Below are 23,082 nucleotides of genomic sequence, written 5' to 3' on the forward strand. Positions count from 1 at the left end.
ACGCCGGGGTTACACCCCTACTCTTTTCGAGAAACGCCCTGGGATTTTTAATGACCACAGAGAGTCAGGACCTTGGTTTTACGTCTCATTCGAAGGATGGCACCTGTTTACAGTATAGTGTCCCCATCACTATACTGGGGCATTAGGACCCATGTGGACCACAGGGTGAGTGCCCCCAGCTGGCCCCACTAACACCTCTTCCAGCAGCAACCTTAATTTTTCCCAGGAGGTCTCCCATCCAGGTACTGACCAGGCTCACACCTACTTAGCTTCAGTGGGTTGCCAGTTGTGAGTTGCAGGGTGATATGGCTGCTAACAGTACAAGTCAGAGAGAAATATAAATAATCAAAATGGTAGATGGGTTCCAAAATGTGTATGATATTTTTAAGCTTTAATGTTGCTGCATTCTCAGGTTCAAAACAATTCAAAATGCCAGTTGTGTAATGCCCTTTCCATGCATTGGCAGACACCAGTTAAAACAAAGGTGAGGTTTAAAGCCTAAAATTCTAAAATATAAACCCTTAGAAACCTAAAATGAAAATGTCAGTCCCCAGAGAAGAGCTATTACCCACCACGTGCAAATCTAAATATAAAATATTTTTGTGGTGCCCTTTATCTCTTCACTGTTAAAAACAATCAAGATTTATAATTTGTGCCAGTAGAAGGAAATACCTTACATAGGTAAAGTGAATATGGAAGGTTTGTGAATAGCCTTCACTAAAAAAACTTCCTTGCAAAAGCAAAATAACTCTGCAAATCCAGCATGTTCCTCAGTGACACTAATGGAGCATGCAGGGTGAGATAGTGCTCACACTGAGGTGACATGGTCAGAGCTCTTCATTATTCACATATCCACACTTGTTCTTCAGCATGTCCTTCAAGTATTGCTTGATAAAGCTCGATAAAGAAGCGGTGACTGTAACTGATCACAGTTTACAGGGGACTAGTATGAGGAATGAAAAAAAAAGATCTCTAGTGATTTTAATTATCTTTTTTCTATTCTCTTGAGTAATTCTCTTCAGCAGGAAAAATGCATTAATTTTTATTATATCACCTTGAAAAAAAAACACAGTTGGTAGAGTGAACCCAGAGAATCTTGCTCTTAGAACAGTGTTTTTGGTATGGAGGATTGGGTTTTGTCCCCATGTACCTTTTTCAAACTTCTTCTACGCCCTGTAAGATTTCTTCTGTTTGTATACTATAGAAAGTGGCCCTTGTATCAAACCCCTTGTTCCAAATCAGTAAGTCTTACAATGTTTTTGTGTCAAGGACTAATAATTCAGTAATGGTTGTCACTTTGTCAGATTGAAGCTGAACTCACCTAACTTGTGTCCCGACTGCTTTGTCTGTGTAGCTCACATCCTGCTTTCTGTGAGATTTAGCCTTAGACCCATCCTGTGAAAACCAAGATAGCATGAAGGTGACAAAGATGCAACTCCTAATCTTAATTAAAGATCACAGATAGGCAAATGTGTAATGTCCATGAGGTCACAGGAGCTTGGAAAGTAGTGGATGGTCAATGCAAACTGTATGGAAGGATGGTGTATTGATATAAGCCAATAGGGGTCACAAACAAAAAAACTGTAAACTTTTTTCTTCGTACATTTTTCTTAATTTGTTTATTAAACCACCCGGGCCACTGCTTTCTAGTCTTTGATTTGCTTACTCTTGGGGTTAAATTTCTTCTCTGCCTCAAGCAGTATATCTTTAAACTGCTGCTATCCGTTCTCCAGTGATTCCTTACTTTATCTCACTTATCCCATTCTACTTTTAAGTGCTGTGTCATCTTTTTGTAGCATGCTTACTTAAAATTGTAAATTATAAACATTTTCTCTGGACTCTACCTGTAAAGTTTATAAATATACCTCAAAGCGAGACATGTTGGGATGATTTCTCTAACCCCTGTTTTCCTCTCTCTGGATTGTTTGTAAAGACTAGATTAGTACATCCCGTTCATTTAATAGGTGTTCTGACAAGCAAAGAATGAAATTATTCAAGTCTACTTGTGTCAGTTTCTGAAATCTCTGATGTTTTTCCCCAATTTATGTGACGGAAATTAATATTTCCCATGCTAACCACTTCTTTAAGCAGCGTTGATCTTGATCTTAGATCTAAATCTGAGAAACTAAGAGGCTAAGCAAGGAAGAGCCTAGTCAATATAATGTGTTGGAAAACCTCCAAGGAAAACTAAGATGCTGTGGCAAGTGGTGTTGGCAGACCGGAAGATGACACGCTTCACTCTTAATTCATCCTAGTACGATTACAGGGGACACTGTTCTGTAGGAGGTGTCATCCTTACTGTATGATTTTAAAAGGCTGCTGCTTGTCAATCATATGGATGCTGCATTTCAGTGGTAGATGAAGTGAACCTTCTCATCCTTTGGGATGAAAAGCAAATTAATTATTATTCAGTTTACCTATATGTAGCAGATCTCTCTTTTTTTTCTTGCTTCACAGCTGCTCCATTATCTGTCCAATGTCTCATTCATCCTTATTCTGTTATCTTATTTATAGTGGTAGATTTTCTATAGGGACTTACAACTTGTCTCCTTCTAATCTGTTGTGGTGACTTAGTGCAACTATAGCTTGCAGCTTGGCTGCTTTCCCTTCTACTTAGAGCTAGTGTACTAAAATTATTTATTAAGGTAAACGAAAACATAAGACAACAGATAGTAAAGGGTTTTGTGTGTTAAATAGTGAAGGTGTGACTTTTCTTTAATATCTTTACTAATTATGGAAAACAAAAAAATAAAAAAGTCCTAAAAAACAAAATGATGCTAATTAAACACATTCCAGAGAAGGGAGTCAGTTACACCAACAGTACACCTTTGTGATGAAATGTGCAATAGAAACACAAGGAATTACTAAGTATCAAGTAAAGGTTTATTCCGTGCTGATAAGAGAAGTAAAGAAACACAGGCTGTGGAGCCTTCTTCAGGTGTGTTCCTTTGCAGCCTGTGCATGCTGACACAGCTACTTACTTGAACTTCTTCAAGGAATTATTTTACTTCATAAATGAATAGCAAAAATGTTCTTGAATGTCCTTTGTTATAAATTCTCCATCTAAAGAGAAACTGCACAGGACACTGATTGGCCCATCAAGAAGCATGTGTAGTTATTATGTATTAAGTGTCATATGTATATTTGAGTTTCACTGCAATAGCAGTCTAAGACTGTGTCCCAATATGCTCATTGCAGTTCTGTGTCCTTCGTATGTACGTTTTCGCAAGGTCTTAGGGTGTCCCATTTCTAAATCTGTGTTTCACAAGGGTGCTCACGAGCACCAACAATGCACCCTTAATGCACCCTTCTCTGAAGTCCACATCAGAGCGGACTTCTCTGAAGGGAATTACCCTCGATTCATGCTCTAACCTATCAAAGAGGAGAGAAGTTGCCATGAACAATAAAATATTCAGGTGGTACTGGGACAGATTATATGATTTGCTTTTAGTAATAGAAAGCTTTGAATAAACAGAGCCTGGTATTGCTGGTTTTCCTTAGTTTACTTAGCCCGTTTTGAGTAGAGCCTGCTCAACATGAATGAACAGGAAATGAAATTCAATTTCATCAAGCTGCAAGGAGAGAATGAAAAATTATTTAAAGAAATATCTGCCGACATGCACTTAACCGCTGAAAAAGCAGCATCAACAACAGAAAGCATGTTAACCGTGAGCCGTGTAACCAGCAAGTGACGTCAAGCGAGGGTGTCCTATTACACTTTTTATAACGATGTGTCCTTGAATACTCGTGCACTTGAAGTCCACACTTGCGCAACATCACAGAAGTGCGGATTTGAAGGAAGGGCTTAGGGCGTAGTGTGACAGTTGGGATACAGCCTAAAACCCGGGTGTTCTAATGGGTCTGAACGTTTTTAGGAAAACGCTGAATTGGAACTGGTGTCTCTGAAAAGAACTAGTTTGCAATTAAAGATTTATGGAATTTAATAATAAAAGGAATACTAGTCTGGCACTAGCAGCAGCAACTCAGGTGGAATGTCATGTAAAACAAGAGAATTCTGCAATATAGACTGAGCAGTTGCTTTTAACTCCTACAAAAATCACAAGAGCATACAAAGTTCATCCTGTTCAGGAGTTAATAGTCATCTAAAGTGTCAGCTAGACCCTTAGCAATAAATACTGAATCTGGTAAAAAAGAAAAACTGAAAAGCTATTTTTTATATGATAAAAATTGACTTGCTGTTTTTTTGCAGTCAAAGTGAGCTGAGGATGATTGAAGATACTAGTGATGGGATATGAAAGTATTTTTATTACTTTTTTCCTTTTGTTACAATGACTTATGTGTTCAGTTTTCATTTACATTTTTTCTCACACAGAATCACAGTGTTTCAATAAATATATGTGACAATTGAATTTATGGGGATCATTAGCTATATTAACAAAATATCCTTTTCTGCTATTCTTTGTTTATATACATATCTTTATTATAAATGTTTAAATATAGCTTTTTACAATCACTTTTACAAGCTTATTGGTATTTTTTTATTCAGTTGCATTGGTGTGTAAAAATGATATTTCTAAATTCTCAGTATGCACTATATACTGTATATATGATTTTTTTGGAGTAGTTTCTTTTCTAATTTAGAAATATGAAATTCAGAAAAGTCACAAACAGCTTTATTAAAAAGTCTTAATAATGTTTTCAGTCGATCATCTTTATTCTTTTATGGTATTCATATGTATGTACACTAAAAGTCACACTGTCATATGGGGGTACAAATGGTAAATTTCATGGAAGTTGTCCTAAGCAAGTAGAAATGTACAGTATGCATGGAGGATTATATCATTGAAAACTGCTGTGAAATTTTCACTTCTAGCAATAGAGGGTAAAATCAGTCAAAAGGCAGTGAACAGCTTTGAAAACTGAAAGCTGAAGAGCACGATCCAGGTGAAAATCTAAGACGAGGTGGCTGATTGTCTGACAACTTGTCAGAGGACAGAAAATGTTTGCTGTTCCAATGGCTCCAAAAAGTGGGATGTGATCAAACTTAGAGTAATAATTAAGATTCACAAAGAAAGGTATTTGGTTTAGATTAAACAAAGTTGATTTTTCTCATCTTGATTGTTCAGACCACAATCCACTAATACAGAAAAAAAGATTGTAGCTATATAAGCACATAATCAGAGGGCACAAAGAAGAAAAAATGCAACTAAGAGAAAGCCATTCAGTCAATAGTGTTGATTTGCTTTCTAGTAGTAAATTAATCCTAAAATCTCATCCCACCACTTGAATGATCACAAAGTGTTAGCTTCAGTAACATGGCTTGACAGCACATCTACTGTACATCTTTTTGTGTGAAGATGTGCTCCCTATTTAAGTCCTAAATATCTCCTTAGAATTTTCACCTCTGAGACCTTGTATGAGTTTATACATTGACCCTGAAGTAGTGCCCTTTTCAGTCTATCAGTGCATTTGAGAAGATTTTGAGAACTCAAAACTCAACTAGATCAAAGAAAGAGAGTTCATTTAGCCTGTCTTGTTTGCAATATTGAAATCAGGAATATTTGGTCTCTTCTTCATTGAACTGTTTCTTGCATTGCAATAATATGGTAAGCAAAACCTACTAAATGGGGTCTTTGTATTGATCTGAATAGTTGTTACATAAGATTTAAAATTCCACATTTTTCTTTTAAGCTAAGAAAACAGCTTAAAGAGAAAACAGGTCGTTTGCTAAGTAGCACTAACTTCCGTAAATAAAATATGATTCATTCTATATATTCTGCTTCAAATATAATTATATTAAAATTACCATTGTGTAAATTAACATTGTGTACATATCTTGAAGAACCTGTCCATTATTTAGTGCTCATGTTTCATCCCTCAATATGTAAAATAAACACTTAAATGCAAATACAGCCCTCAATGCACAATTCATGTCACTGTTAAATAAAACTCAAAATGATTATGCCATGTACATTTTTGGAAAACAGAAGCATGACATGACTTTAACAATTAATTAACCAAAAATTAATATATAATGAACTAGAAAATCAAACTATGCATTTGTACTACAGTATGAGGTACAGTATCAGAATACATTTATCACCTGGTTTATTACAAAACATGCAAAGTGGCCAGTAATTAAAAGGACAAAACTGACATGTACTGCTTTTATCATTTAAGAATTTCATAGGACAAAGTGCTGAATAACAGGTTCTAATCCTCTAGTGCAGTAACCATTCTTATCAGAGGATATGATGTGTAACATTGCCTAAAACCTCATTTAGGATGCTTCACAGGGCAGCAAAAATCATTGGCAGCAAAAATGTTTTTATAGCACAGTGAATATGTAATTGCAAAGGAAGGGCATGATTACCAATGTTGTATAAATTATGATGTTCTAGGTGAACTAGGGCATGTGAAAACGGCTTTCTTAATAGCTATATGTGAAAGTATAATCTATCAGGTCTTGTTCTTTACAGTTGCATTCATAGAATGAGGCGTTTCAAACCTTGAGTGCTGAAACTACTGGTCTAATTGGTAATTTGGCACTTCAGGGCCTTCATGTGACCACCAGCTTTAATGCAGAATCCTGATGTGTCACATTACTAATAAGGCTGTCTAGGATAACCTTGGCAGATGTTCAGATCTGATAGAGAATATCTGAAATACGTCTACATTTATTATGCAGGTTTTAAGAGTCTGAAATAGAAAACTAAATAATATTAAACAGTTTTTGCTCTACTCATTTGTCACTTGAATAGGAAGAATATAGTAGCTTGTATATTTCTTTTTCTGATATCTCACATGTGCCATTGGATCCAGTATAAAACACTGTACCTGTCACATGAGCAGTCTCCAAGATCATTAGGACTTGTAGATCATTATGTACTGTAGCTGAATTAATCATAGCTAAGGATTGTGGTCGTGTTCTTGCATATCCTTAGGCACATCACATGTTTTATAACCTTCTAACTTGAGTAATTAATTAAAGTGGAGCCATTTTCAGTTTCCTTACAAATGCAGATAATGTGTCCCATTTAGTCAGAAATGTGCATTTGAAGTCTTTGATAATAGGATTTATTTTTTATTATTTAACAATGCTCATTTTTAGCAAATCTAAAGATACAAATCCATATAGCACATACAATATAATACTTAATAATTACCTTGTAGTCAAGATATTACTTTTTTTCACCTGTCCTGTCTTCCCACAGTTATACCTGTTTTTTGGTACATGAGTGATGTTGCTTTTTGATCCTTTGATGTACTGTATGCTGTTATTCTGGAAAGCTTTTGATACTGTGAAGTCTAAACCTCCTACTGCAATGCGTGGAAAAAGTGGAGGTTCATTGATACTTCTTGTCATTGACAGCATGGCTAACATAAACTAATTTTTAAATCTCAACTTTTGTAAATTAGATGTTGGTCCAACTTACTCAGGAAACTTCACAGTGTTCTGTGCTTGGACCTTTACTATTTAGTGTTTACATGCTGCCTCTTTGTAAACCATCATGAACTTTGGTTTCACAACCCTGCTGTTGACACTCAGATTTACTGTAAAATAAAAACAGTGTGTAAAAAATAAAACAATATGAAAATATGATATAAAAGTATTTAACAATAATTGTTACTGTAATGTCTGTTGGATGTAACTATTGCTTATTTGTAGGTTACATATTTCAATTCTATTCATTTCATTCTATTTCTATGCAAATTAAGAGCACCTAACTAGCCCTTAAGTAAGCAAGGAGACAGCAGGACAGAATCACATTACAGGGACGATGTGTAAGAATCTTCTCATTTAAATGACTTTTTATTTCTCTGTGCTTCATGGGCAAGCACTACATTTAGACCTTCTACCACATCACTTATAATGAAAATCAGTTGTACAAGAAAAATTATTTGAGACTGAATTATTTGCCTGAATGATCCAGAAGTGACCTTGGTCTTAGATTGCTGATTTGATTTTCAGAGAGCCATAAGATTAGAACCTGAAAGCAACCACTGGAACCATTATAGACTTACTTATTGTGATAACCTATAAATGCGGTTCTGGGAACCTTAATGAATACTTTTAGACATTGTTCCTCATCATAAACTATTATTTATCTCTATATGTTGTTGCTTTCTTTCTATGAATGCAGAACATAATATGGTGCAGTTTGGGTTAAAACATACCAAGCAACAATTTGATTGTTTCCTTGCTTGAGGCAAATCCCAGGTGTGAAATTGCAAAACCTCATCATTTATTTATTCAGCATTTCTTTTGTTCAATGAGGTCCAATTTAAGATAGTTTAGGCGGAGAGACTTCATATGTCTCCGATCATTAGATGGACTTTAGGCACCAGACTAAATATTTATCCTAGAGATTTGCTGAATAGTTACAGTTTTAAAAGTTCCTGCTTCTGAAGAATATTGCATGGAGAGATGTTTTTGAAAGTTGTACTCTCTGACCATGGTGGCATGTGTTTCTTGGTCAGTTGTTACCCGAATATAATGTCATTGTTGAGGTTTCCTTAAGTTTTGTCTTAATTTTTTGTATCCAATGACTAATATCAGGGTTCTCATATTCTGTGTTTTTATATGAAAGTATACATCTGTTGCATGCTGGTTCTGCCCTGAGAGATAAAAAGTATTGAATTAATACTTTCAGAATACATCTTTTCATTATCCTGGATTGGTGCAGAAAATAATCAGTAAAGATCAGAAGATCAGTAAAATATTGTTGTACAGTTGAAAGTTTTTGAGAAACCCCTTTCAATACTTTGTGATTTGATCAAGCCAATGGTGATTACTGCACAATATAAATATTGCTTCCTGCTTAATATTAAAATTTACATTGAATTATTCTGCACTACTATCCATTTACCGTTTTATTCATTTATTATTAGAAAGCTGGTTATCTTTTTGAAGGTTATGGTCATTTGGAGTCCATCCCAGAAGCACAGGGCACAAGGTGGTAATTCGTGGAAACTTTTTTCCAAAAAGGTGTAACTAAATCAGCCAGTTTTAAGAGAGCATTTCAGGATGATAGAGTAAAGGGTATTATTCAAGCTGTTGTTCAGAGAAAAAAGCCATTATGAAAATTATTGTCCCAAGACTCATTACTATTAGCATTTCACACATTACACAATTGAGTGCTTGACATTATGAATTCAAGTTCTCAGTGAATTGTTGTTTGGAAACGCCTTTCTAGTTTTATATCCAATAATAGTGTTTTGAAGGGTTTCTCATTTAAAAAAAAAAAACTATCTCTCCTTAAATCCCCATCATGAACCGAATTCTTTTTTCTGTTTTACACTGGAGGAAGAGAACAGTCAAAACATTTATTTGATGTAGATCCTTTGAAACAGAGGGAGTTCTGGTCTAACAGAGTTATAGCTGGAGTATATTAAGCAGATTTTTACCCTAGTTGTTATTTGGGTAGCTTTTCTTTAGTGCCTTAATGCAAGTATGCAAGTAATTGACAAGGCATCGACAAAATAATCCCAGTAGTCTTCAGAATCAGAAATGAAACTTAAACCAGAGGACATAACTGGAATATATGAATGTGCATTTAAAACTGAGAATAGTAGGCTCTTCTTTATGCAAAGGAAGGAATTTGTGACACTACCAGCTATATTGCTTAAGCCTATACCCTCACTTATTCAATAAGATCCTCTTTTCAGTTGGCTGCTAAACACCCAGTGCTCTAGATGGGCCAAATAACCTCTTCTCATTTGTAACAGTTTTTTTTTAATTTATTTCAGGTATGAATTTCTTTTGTGTATTTAGATTATTTTTTTTGGTTCATAGAGGTTTATTGGTTCATTTGGCTTTCATTGCAGTGTAATAGCCCAAGGACAACTGTATTTCTAACATATTATTTTTGAAGCCATTAACAACCAATTATCTGTGCCATTTCTGAAAGTTAATAATAGATTAAGGTGATTTAGTACTATAGACATTATGTTTTCTCCCTGGACTGCTAGATTTTATTCAAAAATACATTCTAAAGTTTGAAATGTTTTTTTTTACTATAGTTTTTTTTTACTGTGAACTGAAATTTCAGGTGTTTTTAGGGAAGAACTGTTTGGAAGTGAAGGTTTTAACATAATAGTCAAATCCTGTACTGTATACTAAATTAATGAAAAAAATGCTAACATTGCAAGAAAGAAGATTGGTCTTATTTAAAACTAGGAAGTGCTTTGTGAAAACAACAGTGAATTACCAGCATCCCTTTTTCGGTGCACTATAGCAATTTATTCGATAATATTTTCTAAAAAATGTTTTCCAAAGAGGGAAGCTGGAGCAGCATTTTTATCAGTTCTGAGAATTAGTTATTTACTAAAATTAAATTTATCATCTCATATTAAAGGATTAGATGATTAAAGCAGAGACAGATGTCTGTAAAATTCTGTTTACAATGTTGTTGATTTTTCATAAGAGGAATATGTTCCTTTTTTGTTTCAGCTCTGAGAACTACAGAAAAGACTATTTTCATAATTACACATTTCATGAGACACATAATATACTGTATGTGTAGATATTGAGCCATAACTAAAAATAGAAAAGCAACTAACTTCTTATATGCCATTGTACATGTTAATTTATGTTAATTTATCTTTTCCGGTAGTTAAGATGTATGCCATATTATTGATGTGATCAAAAAGAATAACAGCAGATCTGAACAAGTGATGAAATGAATTTACAGTTGCGTGACGGTGTCAGAAAGACAGATTAACAGGTGGGAGAACAGATTTCTGTCAGTTTCTTAAATAATGTTATCTCAACGGGAACAAAGGGCATTAGGTAAGTACTGTAAGTGACTGCTGGCTCACATGTGCTGTTTATCTTTTCACAGAATCTCAAGATATAAATAATGAAAACACAAACACAAAATGTTGGATCTTAAAAGAAATTTAGAATGAGAACCAAAATGTGCGGAATCTACTTTCCTACTGTAATTTTCAATTTCACACAATACTGCCTGACTGAAGAATAAATACATTCTCTTTTTAAATTTCTGCAAAGTATTCTACATGTGAGATGATATTGCCACTCAGCCAAATTCTGTTGGAAGCCTTGTTGTGTCTCAGTGTGATATTTCTGAAAGTGTGTGTTTTTATTGACTAGTGTTGATGTTCCAATATGGTGAAGAGTGATTTGATTATGATTTTATTCTGATATTCTGGCAAGGGGATCCTGAACAATTGTACTCTGGGGATTAATGAAACTAAGAAAGTGTGTGTACTTGTTCAATGCATTTAGAAAATGAAAAAATAAAATGCTTTTCTTAATTTTATTGCATCACATCATGAACAGGTAATGACTTTAAAAATATGCACTGTTAAAAAATCTTTGATTGTCTGCACAGCTGTGCATAATTAGATAGAATAATGGATTTTTAACTTGATAAATGACATTGTACTGTACTTAAAGAATCACCCTCCTTTAATGAAAGAAGCAGACTGGTCTGGAACGATCTTAACTCACTGACTACAACTGTATAAAAATTCAAAACAAATGACAAAACTAAACAGATGATTGGCTCAATTGATACAGGCATAGGTACTCTAGACATTACTATTTTAAGACTAACCTACTGTATTAGTCTCATTTAAAAGACCACACAAGTCTTAAGCTGCATTGGCACCTACAGGTACGTGCTTAAATCTGTGCCATTAAGAGTCACATCACTATTCCAGTTGTGTTAACTCTCTTAAAGACAATGTGGAGCCAAACAGGGTGAATGTCTCTCAAATATGTCTAAGAAGAAGGTGCACTGTCCTAATTCTTCCTTGTGTTGGCACAGGGTCATAATATTAAGCCAGGTAGATTAACAAGATATCCAAAATATCAATAAATACATGTTTAATGTTGAACCGATGAAGTTTTGGATGCTTTGGGCCTTATATTCAAAATACTCTCAAAATACAGGAACATAAATCCCTGTTGTGTTTTAAATTTAAAGCTCAATATTTGTAAAAGCAAATAATGTTCTCATTTTTTTCTGAAATGTTGGGTGATGATATTACATTGTAACAATACAGCAATGTCAAATGAAATTAGCAATTTAGAAGTTTATTTCTTGTGACAAAATAAATATTGTACCCCATATTATTTTAGATATAGTGTGAACTGCAATTATTAAAGACTATGATGAATTTACACACTGCATGGTATTTCTTTTCTACACTAATCAATATGTAAGAATCTTTGAATTGCCAGGATATACAATTCTTTTAGAAAGGCTGCTATCGCTACATCCTAGATGTGATAATAAGGTTGGGGTTAAAAGTAATATTCACTTGGTAGGATAAATATAAGTCTTTTACCATTATTGCATCATTAATCTATTCTCTTTTCTCTCTTTCCTCCTTATCTCTCTACAATGCCTAAAATAGAAGTGGAACAAAAAGGTAATTAAATACCTTTCAAACTACATACTTATTTTTCTATGTGGTTAAGTTACTTGAGCGCTTTATCAGATAATGGACTGAGTTCCTTATTAGTCCTGTCACGCCTATTTGTTTTTAATGTCTTTTTCTCTTTTGCTGCTGAGTATGCACTATTCTCTACTCTTGTCAGTGGTCACAATGAGCTTAAGGCACTTTATTTCAGTGTGGCAGACAGCAGGATAACTGTGTCTTACAAAAGAGAACAAATTGTTGTAATAAAAAAACATAACAATTGAACTAGAGTGGTGTCTTGCTGTCTCATAGGTCTGTATACTATAGATCTGGATTTGACCGCATGCATTTATTGGTCTGTCCAATTATATTGGAGTTTGCAGTTGGGAAATACAAACCTTGTATGGATACATGCGTTGCGTCATGTACACAATATTACCAAATAATTTTTTTAAATATATATAATAACCACGTGTTGACTTTTCTGTGAGGAATGGTATCATTTCAGCCTTCCCTAGGAGAAGTGTTTATTGTTGTTATCAGAATAAAACATAGATTTTACATTTAGATCTTGCTTTTATCTAAATCAGTGTATTTTTAAAACTATTGATGAACCATGAAAAATAACTATAATGCAAAAGTAGAGCAGAATAAACAAAAAGATGTACTGTTATCTGATGTAATTTGATTTATTTAGAGCTCATAAATTGTTATGTTCCTCTTGAACATATCTAACTAGACACAACATTATACAGACAGCATGAGGTAATCAAATAGAACCATCATCTGATCCACTGGCAAAGGACAATTTGAACAATGAAATTAGCTTTTGACAAATGCTTCATATGTACTGTGCATTTTTATGCATTTCTATATTCGTAGGCATGCATACCATTTCTGCAATAAAATAAAATGCCTAAGCTACTTGACTCTGAATTATTTTGAAATTATTTTATGACCTTCTCTGACAAAGTCAAAATGCACAAAAACACTGGGTTTGATACTATATTTTAAATTTAAGACTACAGACTACATATTCTGTCAGAAAGATAAGACATGGTACCATGGTCTGTATCTGAATGCTGAAAAATATTCCTTCCATATAGTTATAAATATAAATAACAAAACATGGAGCTGATTAAACCCCCCACAAATGTATGCATTTAATTGTCATTTTTAGCAAATCTAGACAAACAGTATTTAAACTAATCAATAACAGTTATTGAGAGTGTCATTGCAGTTACATTGGTGCTTTCTAACTTAAGAGAACTACATTTCACCATGCACGTAGACAATGTGGCTATATGTGATAGTAATATTAATGTGGTAGTATTCAAATCAGAATTCCATTCCAATGTCACACAAACAATCTGATCACTCTCACTACCAATTGCGTCTTTATTTCCTCATCGTTATTCCTGTGAATAATGCACCCAGTAGCAAAAGTGCTAATTGAACCATTTTCTGTAAATTAAGCTGTCCTCTTATGAATTTATGAAGCACATTGCCATCTTTTTTTGCTTCTCTTTATTCTGGTTTTCGTTCTAATAATCATTTCTGTCATTTTCTCCTCCACACATGTTTGGATAGAATTCTATACCATCTGTTTCTTCAAAAGTGCCTGTCATTTTAGTCACATCCCTCTACTTTAAAAGACTTTCAAAGTGCTTGCTTTCAGTGTTACTGTTGAGTCAAGATTGATATAGTTGAAGCAAGTCAACAGGACCTCTCTAGGTATTATTTATGTGGTAGTAAACTACGTGTTTAATCTTAAAGGATTACAGAACACTAATGTTTTCTACCAACATTATTATTTACTTCACCTGTCTGATGTGATGCACGTTCCACTGCTCTCTAAATACTGTATATATATATTCCCAGCAGAATCAAAATAGCTTTAATATTTTTATTGAAGTTACCAGAACCTTAAATCACATGGGGAGGGAAGACAATTGCATTTTTCATTTAATTTCTTCACTGTATCAGGTCAGACAGAAGAAATGCCTTCCTCTGCTGCATCTCTGATGTGATGCTTTGCACTTTGAATTCCTCAGCAAGTAAACTGATGCTGGCCTTTTCCTAGCCTTTTACTTGTTAATGTGTCATCATTCCTCTATTTTTTTTAAACTTATTAGTCATATAAGTTACAGTGTATGATAAATATTACATGTTCCTGTGAACACTCAATAATGAACAGTAATAAATCTCATTATCTAAGTAGTAAACATCTGATAATACATTAAGTAACAAATTTGTTACAAAAATATGTTTTTCTTTAGTCCTTTGAGGTATTGACTTTTTTCCCTGAAAATAGTTTGTCTTTAAGTAGATTATGTTTACTACATCTGAAATCTCTAAGATTTCCACTCCATAGATGAGTTCTACATTAGACTTTGTAGAATTTATCCAGCTGAGAATTTAAAATGAAACATTTAAAATGATTTCCCTAAACATACAGCAATTTGTATTTTGATCCGCCAAAGAGATTTTTTAATTTAAACTTTTGCAGTATGAATCATCATGAGTTCCAAGCCACCGTTAATTTTGAATTTATATACTGTACAGTATAGATATCACAGAAATACACAGCGCAGTTTCATTTTTTAATGTATTCACAGAATCAAGGGAAAAAAATTGATTCATCTTTTTTAAAAATCCTCCAGATTACTGTAAGAACTCTATTGAAAAAAGCACTTTAGTTTGTGGCTTGTAGCTTTAAACTTGTTCTTTGATAAGAAAGATGAGATAAAATGTAGACTGTAAAATTAAATAATTTCTCTCTTAAGTGCTCTTTGAGCTGGAGAAAACATAATGCAATCTAATAATAGTGAAAGCTGTGATTGGACAGTATAGTTCTGAAGCTGTATGTAGTGCTTCTACACGCTATTGTAATCATCCTTTCAAGTTTCCCATCACTAATGAATAAAATGTGTTGTAATTTATACGTACAGTATACAGATGGGATATGTTGTTTATTGCCCTTATGACCTTACTTACAATAAAATATTTGAAAGGTTGTATTTGAAAGCCATGCTCTTCTGACAGCTGAAATATAATCATTGCTTCCATAAAATCAATACCAGTTAATTACGGGTAACAGGTTAATGTGTGAAATGGCATCTAATATATATTTTTTGTTTCTTTGATTGTTCCTGTTTTTTCCTTATTATTCATTGTGAAAAAACAACATAATCTACCACAACTCCAGTTTTTTTTTTTACTTAAACAAGACACATTTAAAGTATCTGGACTGCTGAAATACCAATATATTCAGTGTTCAGACATAGAACAGTGGGCCAGTTGGCTCCTCAGTTAAGCCTATCTTTGAAGAAAGCTTAACTGTATATCCTAAAGTTTTTTTTATTTTAATGCAAATAAAATAGATCTTGAAGACTTGAAGTGATGGGTTACCAGATAATTTTACATTTATCTACTATAGGTTCCAGTGTCTGTTACTTTTTGTTTAATTTTCTACATTATTTATTCATATCTTGTACTGTATCTTACAGAGCCTTTACATCCTTTATAAATTCACAATTGAGATGACTTGAAAGGTTAATGTCAATGTCTGTTTTCCTATGGAAAACATATTTTCCCTCAACATCCAGATTCTAATAAAATTAGAAAAAAAGTAGATCTCTATATTGTGTATTCCATTATCATAGCATTTGCAGCATGTTTTCAGACTTTGGATGTATAGTACTCTCATTTGTTTTTGATACATTTTTTTAATTCATAAATGTACATAAAGGCAAAAAATACCATCAGTATACAGTATAGTAATGGAAAAAACAAGACTTTTTCCTATTTGCAGACTGCACAAAATCAAAATAAAAGCAATTTAACTTTTCTGTGTAAATGATGATAGATGCACAGTTAGTTTCTTAAAACATGAGTCATCATCATAAGACATGTCAGTGAGATTTCAACCATGAAAGAATAATGTGTAATGTGCTTTCAAAAACTTCATATTACTTTTGATTTCCCAAAGAAAATTAACCTTTTCCCTTCATTATTTCTTGTTTACCTCAACTCTTTCAGTTTTCCTGTGTCCTGGCTTGCTGAGGGGGGTATATCAGAGTGAGCACCTTTTTGAATCAGACCACCAGTCAGGAGCTTGGTGTAAGGACCCCCTCCAGGCATCCGACAAGATCTACTATATGCCCTGGACACCCTACAGGACAGACACACTTACAGAATATTCTTCCAAGGAAGACTTTATTGCAGGAAGGCCTACCACAACATACAAGCTTCCACATCGTGTGGATGGAACAGGCTTTGTGGTTTACGATGGTGCCCTCTTCTTCAACAAGGAGCGCACACGCAACATTGTCAAGTTTGACCTCCGCACACGCATCAAGAGTGGCGAGGCCATCATTGCCAGTGCCAACTACCATGACACCTCTCCCTACCGATGGGGAGGTAAATCTGACATTGACCTCGCAGTGGATGAGAATGGGCTCTGGGTCATTTATGCCACAGAACAGAACAATGGAAAGATAGTCATCAGCCAACTGAATCCATACACTCTGCGGATTGAGGGAACCTGGGACACAGCTTATGATAAAAGGTCTGCCTCTAATGCATTCATGATCTGTGGTATTCTGTATGTGGTTAAGTCTGTCTATGAAGATGATGACAATGAAGCCACTGGAAATAAGATTGACTACATCTACAATACTGAGCTCAGCAAAGATGGATACCTTGACATACCCTTTCCCAACTCATACCAGTATATTGCAGCAGTGGATTACAATCCAAGAGACAACTTGCTCTATGTCTGGAACAACTACCATGTGGTGAAATACTCGCTGGATTTTGGAGCACTGGACAACAGACCAGGTATGTACAGTTGATGTGTTTGCATGCATATACTGTAGAGGTGGAGGAGCTTAGTTAGTGGGTTCCTGCATTTCTAAATTCACTCTACAGGAGCTAAATGGAATTTAAGATTATTATAAGGTATGATTGAAAGCTTGCATCCATGCCTTAAATGTCCCAGAAGTACATAGCAGGTCATAAAAGCTTAAAAAAAGTCTCCTATGTATATCAGATCAAGGCAGTGGCATGAATGAATCATGTAAACATTTCTTGAAGACAGGAAATGTGAGAACTTTATATTTGTGATATTTTCTAGCACAGTATCATTATGTTCAACTGTCAATTGAAAGACTTGGGATAATAATATAGTGCAATGGAGAAGGGAACATCTTGTTCATCTTTAAAAAAAAAAACTCCTCTGCAACAGTATTAAGGATCTTCAAGAAATATGAACATTCTAATAATCATGTCACTAGAAGTGTCTCAAGTCTTTAATGGAAATGACAGCCATATTTTTTACACATATTAAATATCTGTTCTGAAATGTTGTCATATTTTTACACTCGCATTTCTGATTAGACATATGTCTCCGTGAACAACTTACATAAAGATTCTTAGGTTTGCAATTGTGCACTTCAGTGGTGATTTATAAATCTTTATTCTTTCAACTCTATTTTTTGTTGTACTTTTTTAGTAAGCTATCATTGTTTATACATTTCCACTTTTTGTTTTATAATATAAGTATCTTTTGGGGATGTAGGGTACATCTAAGGCTAATAACAGGACATACATATATAATAAAATGATCATTTTATTATAGTGGGGTGTCAAAGGAAAAACATATTAATTGAGGCTTTTTTTCTTTTCCTTGGAAAATAAATAGATTTCGAGTACATGATACTATACATAAGTTCATTCAGGTGTAAGTTGTGCTTTCAGAGTTTGGTTGTCTGCTGCTGTTACTGTATACACTGTCTTTGTGTTTATCCTAAAACTGTGTCAATTAGAAGATCTTTTTTGCTATGCAATTTGAATCTGTCTTTTACAGTCTGGTTTTCTGTATTGACCCTTATAATTAACCGGGGTAAAAGACATCTCGTGTAAAGGGATAGCATCGTTCCTGTTGGTAAGATAGGAATTGAATCTGCCCTTCGTAAAAGAAGATAGGAAAATTCCCAAGAGCATGAAGCTATTTGCTGAGTGTAATTGGTTCACTGTGCCTTTTAAGAATGAATGCAGTTCGTCTCATGCTCTATTAAATGATGGTGTATTAAACAATGCTTTTACATTCATTTGGGAGTTGCACTACAAGAAATTATCTAAAGAATGCTCTGTAAACTTTGTTTTCACCGATCACCCTTTGAATAATGGACCATTCAACCCCAGGGGATCCTCAGCCAGTATCCATTGATATTCGATGAATTGACCTGCAAAGTAATATTAAGAAAAGGAAAGGAAAAAATACAGTTAGCTTAAGTTAAGTTATCTTAGGGCATGCAGCTTTGTTCTACATTAAGTTGCTAATTAAGCAATTTCACCAGATAGTCTAATCATACTCTTGATGTTCTTTTCCACTTGAATAATATTTTTTTTATTATTATAAACTACATAGATCTAAATAAAGAGAATGTTTTAATTGAAATTGCTAAATTAGAAAATATCCATAATTGTCTTCTGCTCTAAAAAATAGCGGTCATGAAATATACAATTTTAATAGCTAATCATTATTCTGCATTTTAGATATGTGCAGAATTTTAAAGTATACCATCGATATTTTGGTATATTTTCAGTAAATATGAGAGTGAGGTTTCTTTTGAGAATAATTAATGTATAACCTCTACACTGTATATACACATCTATAATTAAAAAACCTACAGTATGTATCTGTGTAACTGGCTACATATGTGTATATACAGTATATGAGTACATACTATAGAGAAATCATCTTAAACACCTTAAAGTTCCTGCTACCCAGTGTAGTTTCCTGCAACTCATAATCATCTATTAAACCTATACAGTGTATATTTTTACTACTAGTGTGCATCATTTTAAAATGATCAATGATACGTTTAAAGTTACTAGTGTCCTTTGATGTTATTGCCACTATTTTTTTTTATAATTTGAAAATACAAACACAGTAAGTATATTAGAATCTAAATAATGGATAGGGATCAGGAAGAAAATGGGCCTAAAACATATCCTTTCTCCATATCACTGTTTACATGACACACTGTTCCCTGTTCACTAATCAGTTCTGTATCCATTTATATGCGTGGGTTTGGATACTTATAGGATTTGTTTTGAGAATCAGTCTTTATGAGAGACCTTATCAAAAGTTTTCTGGAAAGTTATAATCTCAATTAAGAGTTTTCTTATGTTTTAATCAAATTATTCTTGTATAGAGACAGAGAGAGATCACTTTATTAGCCATATACAATTTCTTGCATTAGGAATTAATCTTTTCGCATACTCCAGCTTTCTCTCCATGAGACACACATACAGAGAGAGAAACCTGGGGTCAGAGCACAGGGTCTGCCATTGTACAGTGCTCCTTGAGCAGCTGGGGTTAAGGGCCTTGCTCAGAGGCGCAACAGAGTGGGATTCCTCTGCCGGCCACAGGATACAAACCGGCAACCTTCTAGCCACAGGCACAGATCCTTTGCCACAGTGCGACTGCTCCACTCTAAAACTGTATGTTAGTTAAGCAAGAATCTAATCTTTCTAAAGCTATGTTGCCTATCATGTAAATTTCATTTGTGTTCTAAGTATTCTTCTAATTTCTATAATTTGGGCAGTAGCAGAAGTAAAACTGATAAGTCTATAGTTTCCTAGTTCAAATCTCTGCCTCTTTTTATAATGTTTGTGTCTGCATTTCTCCAGTCTGTGGGTACTGTTCTAATTGAGAGATGAAATATCCTAGCTGGAAGTCTATAAATAATATCCCTCATTTCCTTAAGTATGACTGGGAAAATACCAAAAGGCCCTATGATTTATTGGGTTTAAGAAAGCCTGTCAGTTATGCTAAAATTACAAATACTGAAGGAGCTTTTTCTTTAACATAGGGCAGGTTATTTTTGCATTCTATCGTACAAACATATAAAGTATTTATTTAGCAGGTTTACTTTTAGCAGTATATCTTTATCAGTATATCTTTATCATATATCTTATATCTTTATCACTTTGTATTATAATTATAATTGCTTTCCTTCTTTCATTTTTTTTACTATAGTGCTAAAAACTGCTACGCTTTCATTGCAGTGTCTACCTCTTGGTAACTCTAATATCTTTTTCAACTGCACCTGTAGATATATTTTTATTTCTTCAAATCCTGTGTCCTTTTCAATAGTTAGAAGAGCACTCTGTTCTTTCTGAAGTTTCTTTTGGTATTTTCATTAATCCATTTAGATATTAATGTCTAGTTGAACCTCATTTTTTAAGGAATGAATTTATTTTGACCCTTTAACTTGCTGTTGGACTGCAATCATATTATCTGCTGCAGAAGTTTACATGCGCCATCTTTGTTATTGTTTACATTCCGCCTACAGTAAGCACAGAGGCAGCTTGTGATATTTTACACACAGTTACAGCCGGACTGCAGACGCAATTCCCTAAAGCTTTCATGGCTATCTCAGGGGACTTGAATCACTTTAATCAGCATGATGGGCTGCGTTACAGACTACATCACCTTTCTCTGTCTACTACCCTGCCTGTTTGTTAAGTGCTCTACCAGGGCAAATAAGACACTGGACTTACCGTATGCCAATGTTAAGGAAGCCTGTAGCTTCACTGCCCTCCTCCCCCTTGGCACATCAGATCACAACCTTGTCCTGCTATCACCACTATAGAAGCCCATTGTCCAGCGCCAACCTGTGACCTTCAAGATTTCAAGGACCTGGTCTCAGGAAGCTATGGAGGATCTACGTGGTGCTCTGGATTCTACAGACTGGGATGTGCTGTGAGAGCCGCACGGGGACGACATTGACAGCATGGTGGACTGTTACTGACTACATCAGCTTCTGTGTGGATAACGCCGTTTCTGCCAAAGATGTATGCTGCTTTCCCAATAATAAACCTTGGATCACAAGTGACCTGAAGGCTCCTCTGAATGACAAGAAGTGAGCCTTTAGGAGGGGGGACAGGGAAGAGGGCAAGCTGGTACAAAGAGAACTAAAATGGAATTTAATGGAGAGAAAGGATGCCTATGGGAGGAGGGTAGAGGACAAACTACAAACGAATAGGATGAATAGGATGAGGGACGTATGGAGCGGTCTGAGAGAGCAGGCTTCAAGCAGACTGAGCAAGTAACAGAGGGGATCCTGGAGATGGCCAATAAACTGAACCTTTTCTTTAATTCTTTAATGTCTGATGCAGGGCCCTCTCATTCCCCCACAGCCACTCACCTCCGAAGCTCTTGCAGTTGCGATTGCCCTACATCTCCTCTATTCCCCCACAACCATGGCCGCCTACAGCAATAAACCCCAGCAGCTATTCACAGCCCCCAGCCAGCCCCGATAACCAACCCCCCACAGCTGCCTGTCTCCAACACCTCCTCCATTAGCACCAGCACCACTGACAGTGCTATGAGCACCATCCCTCGGGCCAGGCTAACCATTACAGTCGAACAGGTGAAAGCAAAGGTGAAAAGGGGCTCCACCAGGGCAAGGCTCCAGGACCAGATGGCATCTGTCCCAGGGTCTTGAGGGCTTGCGCTGATCTGCTGAGTAGAGTGCTCCAGCATTCAACCTCAGTCTGTGCCTGGAGAGAGTCTGTGTGCTGTGGAAAACATCATGTCTGGTCCCAATACCAAGGAAAGGGCACCCCATCATCCTCAACAACTACAGACCAGTAGCGCTGACTTCACACATTATGAAGACCCTGGAGAGGCTGGTCTTGGCCCACCTGAGACCCCTGGTTAGTCACATTGATGACAGACTGGAATGGACCAACAATATCAAGGCCATTTACAGGAAGGGTCAGACTTTAATTTTTGAGGAGGCTCAGGTCCTTCAATGTGTGTAGTGAGATGCTTCTGATGTTCTACCAGTGTGTCTTAGCGAGTTCCATTTTCTATGCAGTAGTGTGCTGGGGCTCTGCGATTAGAGTGGGGGATGCTAATCGGCTGAACAAGCTCATCAAGAAGGCAAGTTCTGTCATTGGATCTCATCTGGACTCTCTGGAGGTGGTGGCTGAAAGGAGAATGGTGTCCAAATTTATATATTTATATATCCATCATGGACAATGTCTCCCACCCCCTCCATGACATGCTTGTCGGAATGAAGAGCACGTTCAGCAACAGTCTGATCCGACTGTGACAAGGAGCATTACAGAAGATCATTTGTGCCTACTGCCATAAGACTTTACAACCCAACCACAGTATGTCTGGGCAGGGGCAACACTGACATGTTGTGACACAATATCTGTACATCTGAAACCTGATTCCTCTGTAACAAGTGGTGCTGTATTTTACTGGTGTTCTGTCTACATCTAGTTTATAGAAGTGCAATACGTGGAAGTGGAATGGGCTATTTATTTAGTTACTGTACCTACTCTGTGCAATATGCTTGGGAGTGTGCAATATCTATACTGTGTGTTACATCTTCCTTGTGTTCTGTACATTCATTTGTGTGTGTGTGTGTGTGATTTTTCTGTTTTGTTTGTAATTCTTTATTTTATTTTTTTTTATTATATTGTATTACTGTATTACTACATTTGTACTGTACTGTGTTGATTATGCCTGGCTGCTGTAGCACTTTCCCACATGGGATTAATACAGTACCTACCTACTGTAGACTAGCATTGTTTTTCACTTATGTGCTTCTTCTATTAACCCTGTATCCATCTGGTCCCAGTTCACTGCTTATAAGCTCTTGCTCATTCCTTCACAGTTTGCCTTTCTGTAATTATAAA

At 35.3% G+C, this 23,082-nt stretch overlaps 1 protein-coding gene across 29 annotated transcripts in view; it reads left to right on the forward strand.

Moving 5' to 3' along the window:
• Nucleotides 1–23,082, forward strand: part of adgrl3.1 (adhesion G protein-coupled receptor L3.1) — a 338,051-nt gene that overhangs the window by 177,438 nt on the left and 137,531 nt on the right. For 26 of the 29 annotated variants that reach the window (XM_088612815.1, XM_088612965.1, XM_088612882.1 and 23 more), the window contains 2 exons: nt 12,349–12,363; nt 16,396–17,196. In XM_088612815.1, coding sequence (XP_088468941.1) covers nt 12,349–12,363; nt 16,396–17,196 — 816 coding nt within the window. The remainder of the gene's footprint in view (nt 1–12,348; nt 12,364–16,395; nt 17,197–23,082) is intronic. The other 3 variants (XM_088611795.1, XM_088613708.1, XM_088613792.1) reach the window with 1 other exon arrangement.

This window comes from Lepisosteus platostomus, chromosome 1 (assembly GCF_059453375.1).
Source record: "Lepisosteus platostomus isolate fLepPlt1 chromosome 1, fLepPlt1.hap1, whole genome shotgun sequence".
Taxonomy (NCBI): Eukaryota; Metazoa; Chordata; class Actinopteri; order Semionotiformes; family Lepisosteidae; genus Lepisosteus; species Lepisosteus platostomus.